Source organism: Bombina bombina, chromosome 6 (genome assembly GCF_027579735.1).
Source record: "Bombina bombina isolate aBomBom1 chromosome 6, aBomBom1.pri, whole genome shotgun sequence".
Lineage (NCBI taxonomy): Eukaryota > Metazoa > Chordata > Amphibia > Anura > Bombinatoridae > Bombina > Bombina bombina.
In genome coordinates this window covers 1032966473-1032976875 of record NC_069504.1, presented here as the reverse complement: position 1 = coordinate 1032976875, position 10403 = coordinate 1032966473, and the positions used below count along the sequence as shown (strand labels likewise).

At 34.6% G+C, this 10403-nt stretch overlaps 1 protein-coding gene across 1 annotated transcript; it reads right to left on the bottom strand.

Moving 5' to 3' along the window:
• Nucleotides 1–2532: 2532 nt before the first annotated feature.
• LOC128662436 (gastrotropin-like) lies at nt 2533–6216 on the bottom strand. Its single transcript, XM_053716221.1, has 4 exons — nt 6129–6216; nt 5700–5872; nt 4049–4138; nt 2533–2673 (listed from the first exon to the last, which is right to left on the bottom strand). The coding sequence occupies exons 1-4, from the start codon at nt 6193–6195 to the stop codon at nt 2620–2622; spliced, it is 384 nt and encodes a 127-aa protein (XP_053572196.1). The 5' UTR covers nt 6196–6216; the 3' UTR covers nt 2533–2619.
• Nucleotides 6217–10403: the final 4187 nt, after the last annotated feature.

The following is a 10403-nucleotide window of genomic DNA, read 5'->3' as shown; positions in this document are numbered from 1 at the left end:
TTTCTTTTACAAACAAGCCTAATACAGTGTTAAGTTGAATCTAGAATAGCATTTTTAAAATATTCCCACTGTTCTTGTAATCCTGTAATCTGTGCCATCCCTTTTAGAGATTCATCTAGGTATCTGCCCATGTATGAAAATCAGTTGTTGTAAAGTCTAAGACTTTTGTTTTACTATGGTTGCAGAGTACCTTTCCCTGAATATTAAACCATACAGACTGATGATCACTAGAACCTAAGTTCTCACCAACAGACACATCAGATACTATATCACTGTTTGTAAGTACTAAATCTAATATAGTTCCTTTACGTGTTGGTTCTTTTACTAGTTGCTCAAGAGATTCCCCTTGTAAAGATTCCAGAATATATTTACTTCTAGTTGATTTGGCAGCAGGTACTTCCCAGTCTACATCAGGCATATTAAAGTCCCCCACTACTATAACATTGCCCTTCATTGTAATTTTGTCTATTTCATCAATTAATAAATTGTCTGATGCTTCATTCTGTAATGGTGGTCTATATACTACTCCTATTCTAAACACCTGTTTCCCTTCAGTTTCTATAGTTACCCAAAGCTGATGAGGTTGTCTTGTTTTTTTATTTTAATTTCCTAAAAGCTTTATTCATGTTTTTTTTGCAAATGTTAGAGTGGACTGTTTTATAGAGGGCAGTGGTTGTTTTTACATTTTAATTAATTTGTTTTGTAATGTTTATAACACGTTTTTGACGCAAGTATCCTGGACTTTAAAACATTTTCTGTGCAGTGAGAAGTAAACTGTTCCATTCAGAACTCGCCACTATGGTTGGTTACAGACATCAGACATTAGTTTCCAGAATTAATTTTATTGAATCTTGGCCATTAATATAAGCCACAAGGCCACTGGGAAATAAATCAAACAGCCCCAACACATTACTGACCATGTGCAGTGAAGGGGGTAAGTCACACAGCAATTGTAATTATATATGTATACAAGTATATACACATATCAACACAAATATATATGCATATAAGCATATACATTTATATTTACTGGGAACACACACTTGACATAGACCGCAATTTAAAGGCACTTTCCAGTGCAGTTTTTTTTCCAAAGCCCCGCCCCCGCCACTTTTAACCCCTAAAAACTGCTTTGTGCAGTTTTTTATTAATTTTTAAAAATGCTACTATTATTTATTATTTTTTAATAAAAAACTAAAAGACTCTTAAATTTGGGGTAAATTGGGGGACGTTTTCTGAGCGCTAATTGCTACCGCGAGCTCGCAGTAGCAATAACCAGCCACTTGTAATTGCTGGTTATTTATTGCACACTCAAATAAAAATGTAAATTTAACCTTTAAAAGCAAATAAATATTTCAACATATTTGGTGTCTGCTCTGTCATATGCATAATAGAATTGTTTGCCTTTAACATCTCTTTAAAGTGACATTGGAGCATTAATGTGCCAATATATATAACCAGAGAAACATATAAAAGTAAGGTCTCAATACAGATGTGGTTTTTGCACCTGGATAATTGTGTATTTTTCCTTTCTCTCAGCAATATTTTTTTTAATGATTCCCTCAAGAGAAATAACAGCCATCATAGGGCCTTTCATTTCTTTACGATTGACATTGTTTTATATTAAATATTTATCTTACTGTCTATGCTGGTAAAATACTGACCATAAGATAAACGTAACTATTTCATTTTCCAGCCTTTGTTGAATAAATGAGTAAAATGGAATTATATATAATTATACAGTGGTGAAAATTATGTCACAGATCTGCAATATCATTTTCCCAAAGGGTGTACAACTAGTTTGTAGAATCAATATCATTGTAATATGTGACACTGAAAATATGTTTTTGCACACAATAATATTTGGAGAGAGGTATTATCTAGAAGCATTTTTGATGCATCAGTATATTATTTGCTATTTGTTCCTGCTCAAACTAAATTTCAACTGGTTTTCCACTGCATTCTAAGAAAAAGAAACCCATAACACTCTATATTTAGCATAAAGCTTTTGGGGCCTATTTATGATGCTGCAAGCGGACATAATCCGATATATAGCTGCACATCGATAAATGCAGACAGCATAAACTCTCGGCATTTATCATTGCACCAGTAGTTCTTGTGAACTGCTGGTGCAATACCGCATCCTGCAGATTTGCAGCCAATCATCCGCTAGCAGGGGGTGTCAATCAACCTGATCGTATTCGATCGGGTTGATTTGTGGCCATTTCTGTCCGCCGCCTCAGAGCAGGCGGACAGGTTATGGAGCAGCGGTCCATACGAAGCTTGATAAATATGCCCCCTATGTCTGAAATTAAACACAGCTACACTTGCATGTAGCATTTTATGTAGGATAGCATGTTAGACTTTATCATCACAATTAACAATGTGGGTTTATAATACAGCAGTACTCTCATTTTTGTATCCATGCAGAAAATATTTGATTTAATAAACTGTTCAGAAAAAAACTTTATTTATTTTTAAATGAGAAATAAACCACAAGTTTGAACAATAAGCGGCAATGCAGACGTAATGGAAATAAATGTTAACAGAGTGCGATTATCAAAAACATTTTGTAAACCTATTTATTTATTACAATATAAAAGTGAAGGCTCTTGCGTTTTATGCCACCTTTTTGCTGGTTCTTATGAAGGTGATACCTCCAGCCACTGATGTCTGTGGGGAAGAGAGCACACGGGAATTAGGTTTTTAAAACTGTAAATCATTATATTATCACAAGGTAGAGTGCAAATACTTATTATTAAAAGCTTCTTTTATTTTTCAGATAGATTATGCAGATTTAATATCCTTTCCAATTTAATTCCATTATAACATTTTGCTAAGTATTTTTACATACACACTTTCTGAGGCACCAGCTCCTACTGAACATGTGCACAAGTGTATAGTGTATACATATACTAGGTTGTGATTGGCTGATGGCTGTCACATGATACTTGGGGTCAGAAAATGGGGGGGGGGGAAATACATTTGCCAGTTTACAGTTTATTTTTTTATGATGCACTTGTTAATTATGCAATTATACATTATTTAATGGTCATTTAAAGGGACAATGTACTCTAATGTTTTCTCTCTTTTAATGTGTTCCCAATTATCCATTTTACCTACTGGAGTGTATTAAATTATTTCAAAATAACTCCTTAACTTTTATTTTCTCAGTTGAAATAACTGATTTTGCCTTTTTTATCCACAAAACTGGGAAATGGTTAATAATTTATTTAATTTTTGTCCTTTAGAACCTTGATGTTAAACTGCATGATATTAGTGGTTCAATATGAAAATCACCCTAGAAGTTTTGATTTGATTTAAAGTCATATATACATTTTTTATATACATTTTAGGGTGTTGGGTTAGGAATTTTGTGGCTCTGGACACTAATTCCACATTCACATTTGACTATAAACTATGAATGTGGTCCTTCAGCGTCCTTTCAAAGCTTTATGTAGTTATGGGATTCTGAAGTTCCCTCAATGCTTTAAAGTCCATAAAAAGGTCCTTCATTGAATTCACCTGGGAAACACAGATCCTGATTTTCAGTGGGATAGATAAACAGGCACTTTTGCCCCTTCATTTTCAGACTTCTTCAAAATTAATAAATTTAAAAAAAAATGGGAGGAAAATTGGGTTTTAGTCAAATGAAACTTAGGAGACTACAGACACTGAAGACATTTATATAAGATGGAGCTCATAGTCAGTATACATGAGTGTATATAGGTACTGGAAAACTAGTCTAGAGAGAAACAGCTAGTATCAAAGATAGTCAAATGTCTTACTAGTATGCCAGAATTTCTTACTAGCACAGGACTAGTGGGACATTTTTAATGAAGGAAGTGGAAAAAAAATCAAATCTGTTCATTAGTTAATTTAGATACCTTATACCTTTTGTTTATGGTTGTCTCTATTTTTGTGAATCTTTGACCCATTACACTGTTCCCTAGTAACTTATTTGAGTTTATAATACATAAATGTTCTTTTTAAAATATGGATTTTATATTATACATTCTTAATCACAAGACAAGATCTCATTCCTCACCTCTACCAGTTTATCATTAGCAATTTCTGAGGTGTGATGATATTTTCCAAAGTCCACAACTAGTTTTCCACCTTCCAAGTGAACAATTGCCTGAAATGTATTAAAGTGACAATAAGTACAAAGTGATTTCTGCTGTCAGACTGAAAACTACTGGAGGACAAAGATACATCTGATGATACTTTTTCCTAGTTTCATAGACTTATTGTATAGATGGTAAAAAAAAAAACCCCACACACATATATATATATATATATATATATATATATATATTGTATGAGACGTATACATATGATATCACTAAAAGTAATATATCAGTTCTCTACATGAAGAGATAAATATGAAAATAAGGAAAATAAGGAATACCCATTGAATACAAAATAAATTAAAATTGAGTAAAATTAAGTATAGTTCTATGGGTGAGTAGGTACTAAAAGATAGCGCTCGGAGTGAATGGGTAATTTTAAAGTATTGATGTTGAGTATACAGAAAACATTGATACTGGGTACTGTTGAAGGGCAATACTCAGGGTCAGTGGGCATATTTACCTAAACGAGCTATTGATGGAATATACTGAAGCTCATTGCCAAAAGTAACAGTCTTGAAATATGGTGTTTGTGCTGAAAGGTTATCCTGCAATATCAGCACTTGAAATGTGGACACCTCTTAAAAATGTTGTTAGCTGGGGATATTTAGGTCTAGGTTATGTCAGGCTAAGTCCATGGTGATATATTTTTGAGGGGCTGCAAATTTACAATGTTCCACTGTATGCCTGAAATGTAGCTAGATTAGCTGATGGTTAACTGTGCAGAGCATGTGCAATGTATCTATCTGGCTCTTTGCATATTTGTTTGTCTGAATATATGTGGCCTAGTGCCTTTGTAAAACAGAGTTGGTGCTTAATAAGGGACTCATGCAGATGGCCCAGCATTGTATGAAACTTAAAGTCACCATCAAATGGAAAAATAAATGTAGTCCTATGAATATAAAGTTAAAGGGACCGTCTAGTCCAAAATAAACTTTCAAGCTTCAGATAGGGCATGTAATTGTAAACAATTTTCCAATTTACTTTTATCATCAATTTTGCTAATGCTAATTTCTTAGACCTTGAAGGCCGCCTCTTTTCTGAATGCATTTTGACAGTTTTTCACTACTAGAGGGTGTTAATTCATGTGTGTTATATAGATAACAATGTGCTCTTGCAAGTGAAATTACCTAGGAACCAGCACTGATTGGCTAAAATGCAAGTCTGTCAAAAAAGCTGAAATAAGGGGGCAGTTTGCAGAGGCTTAGATACAAGATAATCACAGAGGTAAAAAGTGTATTAATATAACTGTGTTGGTTATGCAAAACTAGGGAATGGGTAATAAAGGGATTATCTATCTTTTAAAAAAATAAAAATTCTGGTGTAGACGGTCCCTTTAAGATTAATAGGGCCCCTACAAGGATTAGGAAATATCAGTTGATATTTTTACAGCACTATTAAAAGAAAGTGGAGAGTTTATTTGACACATTTGAGTATATGCTTTAGATACAAGGAAAGGATAGTGATGAATAGAAATGTATAATCACAGATAAATTATACCTACCTAAAAATAATGTGTATCAAAAACCTCAGACATGTATTGCATCTGCGGTTTGGCTAGATACTTACTTTAAATTTTTTGCCACTCACAGTCTCCATTTCTGACTCTTGACCTACAGTGAATTTGTTGGTCTTAGTGTGACCTGGGTATATCTGGGACCAAGTGAAGTCATTGCCGTTCTGAACAACTTCTGTGGTAAACTTGAAATCTCTCCCTCTTTCAATAACATCAGCAGGAATACCTGATGCAAAAGTAATAGATGCATAGATGTCATAAACATCTCTGTAATTCATAGTGAGATGGTTATAAACCAAACAAGATGCAACATACTGAATAAAAATATAACTTCATCCCAGTGCTATACTAAAAAAGGTTTTATTTGAAGAATATATATATATATATTTATTAAAAATACTCAATTCTATATTTTATCATTACCTTCAAATTAAAAAAGTGTTTTATTTCAGTAAATCCAATCTCTTTGTAGTATCACTTACCAATAGCCTTCATAAACTCATCATAGTTTTGTTGACTCTCTACCACATATTTTCCATTGAAAGCCATGACTTTGCTGCTGCCGTAATAGAGATGCTGTGTGAATGTAAACAGCCATAGCTCACAGGTTGACATATATACCTTTGACTTATAGGTCCCTCCCCCTGCAATAAAACTCTCCAATAGGCTGCTTTTAAGGAATATGCCTACTGTTTATGTAATCCCAGCTCAACAAGTTGATAAATAACAAGACAGATGTTATTGACCCAAAATTGAAGTAGCCAGATTGTTTGTGAAAATAATAATCTTGCACATACCAGGATGCAGCAGAAATGTCCTCTTGACTAAAACTTGATTTTAATAATTTTCTGCAAAGTCTGTTACTCAGCATAAAGAAAGAGTCATATACAATATCTCACTTTTATTGTGAGGTATCTTATCAGGAGGGAACACAACCACATATACAAAAAAGATAACAAACTCAAATTATAAGATGTATTAAGCTCTCTCAAGATTTTCTCATATAGTAAAAAATAATTATAAAAAGTCCTAGGTGCTCTTCTTCGAACACGCTTGGCCTCATAAGAAGATTGGATCTATAAACTAAGAATAAAAAGAAGTTGTGTCACATTGATTTTAGATTACAAATTTTTGAAATCCCAAAAGCCTATTTGCTCACCTATGCAGAAACCTTAGTTGTAAGAATTAAACTGACTGCTAAATTGGTATGGAAATGCACATATAAACAAAGGTACTCTTGTACTAGCAGAATCATCCAAAATACAACTATAGCTTAAAAATGTATAATAAAAGCTGAATGCAATGTGTTTTTTGGCTGATACCATATAGCCATAACACAAAGGGATACATTGAGTGCTAATAATGGTATCCTTTGTTTCAGTCTCTCTGACTGAATTTGTAAACCATATAGCCATTTTATCAGGCAAATATTTATGAACATTAGAGGTGCACTTACTTTGTGTCTGTGTTCTGATCTTGAAAAATATTATAAGATACTATTGTGGTTCCCCTTCTTTTTAAGAATTAAGAATGAATATGTTACTAAGGAGTTAAGCGAATGCAACGGAAATAGGGTTTTAAACATTAATCAGATTAAAATGTACAGTATTTTACACATAATTTTTTTGATAATTAAAGCATGTTTTACTGATATGAGTTTATGAGCAAATGGTTTAGACACATCTGAATTAAATGTATACAATGCTAAAAATATATAAATATACAGAGCGCCTCCTAAAAGGCAAAGACAACTGATTCTTACAAATATATAAAAGTGAAGGATAGTTCTTAAAAAGTATATAATATATTTAATATGCTACATATAGCTAAAAAATACAAATACAAAATAAAAAAGTGGATCCACTGAAATTAACAATAGAATATATATTAAAAACCCAATAACGTTAATTATCTATAACGTTATTGGGTTTTTAATATATATTCTATTGTTAATTTCAGTGGATCCACTTTTTTATTTTGTATTTGTATTTTTTAGCTATATGTAGCATATTAAATATATTATATACTTTTTAAGAAATATCCTTCACTTTTATATATTTGTAAGCATCAGTTGTCTTTGCCTTTTAGGAGATGCTCTGTGTATTTATATAATTTTAGCACTATATTTATGTAGGGTTGCTGGTACCCATAATACTAGGAGCCACAGACATAAGGTTGAGCGCTGTCAGATTTATTCAGATAAATGTATACAATGGCAACCATTTTCACATTCAGTTTGTTATTCATAACATTACAGTAATATTGGATGTTATCTGTAAGCAAAAGGACTTTTTGTGAACGCTATGGGTTAGATTTATCATAGTGCGAGCGGACATGATAAGATGTAGCGTATCATGTCCGCTGCATATCGATAAATGCCGACAGCATACACTGTCGGCATTTATCATTGCACCAGCAGTTCTTGTGAACTGCTGGTGCAGTGCCGCCCCCTGCAGATTTGCGGCCAATCGGCTGCTAGCAGGGGGTGTCAATCAACCCGATCATGTAGGATCGGGTTGATTTCTGTCCGCAGCCACAAAGCAGACGGACAAGTTATGGAGCAGCGGTCTTTAGACCGCTGCTTTATAACTTCTGTTTCCAGCAAACCTGAAGGCTCGCACGGAAACAGGGGCATCAAGCTCCATACAGACTTGAAATTACATTAGGTACAAGAATTATAACACGAGAATACATAACTATTAAAAACAAAAACTATAACATTATCCCATTTATATCTTTTCCATAAAATGGTTAAATACCACAATACAGTATAAGGATTCAAATAACTTGTTTTGCAAACCATACAATAAATAGGAGTTCTATCCCTGCCCATTAAAGGGTCATTCAACTCAACATGTAATTCCCATAAAGGACTAGGTTATCAGTGCAAATGATTGTGTTATCTTGCGTTATCTTGTGCTCTGTCTTGCTGCTCTGGTATCACAAGCTGATGGTTACAAACCAGAGCATCTTAACATGGCTGAAACGTTTATAGTGTGTCATAAATTTATAATTTACTAGTTGATAAGCCTGCCCAGAGGGCCGTCTATTTGTTAAAAATGCAACCCCCCAAGCTACAAAAAATTAAAAAGTAAAAATACAGAAAAAAATAAACAAAACTATCCAAAATAATAAAATTAAACCTAAACTAATACCCCTATAAAAATAAGAATTCCCCCCCAAAATAAAAACACCCCCCAATCTAATACTAAACTACCAATAGCCCTTAAAAGGGCTTTTTGTAAAGCAATGTCCTAAAGAAATCAGCTCTTTTACATTAAAAACCCACCAAACCCCCCAAAATAAAAACAACCTAACACTAATAAACCTAAACTACCCATTGCCTCTAAAGCGGCATTTGTATGGGCATTACCCTTAAAAGGGCAATCAGCAATTTTTTAAATTGCCCAATGAACCCTAATTTAAACAAAAAAACAAAATCCCCCCAAAAATTTTAAAAAATCCTAACACTAAAGCCCCAAATAGGTACTCATGGTTTCAGAAGTCCGGCGGAGAAGGTCTTTTTCCAGGTGGGTCCATCATCTTCATCCACCGGAGCAGTCTTCCCAGATGTGGAGATCCTCAGCAGTGGTCATCTGTGGCGGCAGTCCTCAGCGGCAGCGGCTATCCTTGTGGCGGCGGTGGTCCTCGGCAGCATGGAGGCTCCACTTCATCCGATGTCCATCGTATACTGAATATTGAATGCAAGGTACCGCAATCAATTTGGGGTACGGACGGGTAGTTTGTTTTTTTTAATACTTATTGCAGACGGTTATTTTTTTTTTGTAATGCTCTCTTTGCCTTCGCTGCATCCCGGTGGATTTTTTCACCATCCTGCCATTTTCGGAATCCACCGGGATGCAGCAAAGCTGCATCCAGGTGAATTCTTTTGGCTGCCTCGCGCTGCTAATATTCATTTGAGGATGCGTGCACAACTGCCAATGGCGACAGACGCGTTACAAGCGCGATTATAGTATAGATAGAGCAGCGAGTGCTACAAGCTCTGATTGCCCATTGGTGACTTAAGTGCTGCACTTGAGCACATTCCATAATACACTGTAATAATTAGCATTTTTTCAGACCTGAGTAAACCATTATTATTCATTTCCAACTTGAATTTTGCTAAGCACCCCATATAAGACTTTTATATTAGGCATTTAGTGCACATGCGCTATTCAACATGTAGCTGTTACTGTGCCCTAGACTATTGCTTGAGTGATAAAAATAACTCTTTATCTGTCATATGAGAGCAGACATAGAAGCGATATCGATAGCGCTCAAGCAATGTTAATGCACAATATTGATAATATTTAGGCCCTCCACTAGTAATCTAGGCCCAAATGTTTAAAGGGACAGTCTAATCAAAATTAAACTTTCATGATTCAGATAGGGTGTCCAATTTTAAACAACTTTACAATTTACTTTTATCATCAAATTTGCTTTGTTCTCTTGGAGGGCGATTTATCATCGGTCTGTCTGGCATTATCCGCTCAGTCCGACATGTCCGACAGACATGCAGACAGCATATGCTGTTGGCATTTATCATTGCACAAGCAGTTCTTGTGAACTGCTTGTGCAATGCCACCCACTGCAGATTTGCGGCCAATTGGCCGCTAGCAGGGGGTGTCAATCAACCCCCTGAGCAGGTGGACCAGTTAAGGAGCAGCAGTCTTAAAGGGACAGTCAACACCAGAATTTTTGTTGTTTAAAAAGAAAGATAATCCCTTTATTACCCATTCCCTAGTTTTGCATAACCA

Excerpts from the sequence above, each read along its gene's own strand:
- LOC128662436 (XM_053716221.1), bottom strand. The coding sequence starts at position 6,195 with ATGGCTTTCAATGGAAAATATGTGGTAGAGAGTCAACAAAACTATGAT. Across the intron at positions 4,139-5,699 it reads TGAGTGGCAAAAAATTTAAA|GCAATTGTTCACTTGGAAGG; the intron begins GTAAGTATCTAG and ends AATACATTTCAG. Across the intron at positions 2,674-4,048 it reads CTAATGATAAACTGGTAGAG|ACATCAGTGGCTGGAGGTAT; the intron begins GTGAGGAATGAG and ends TCTTCCCCACAG.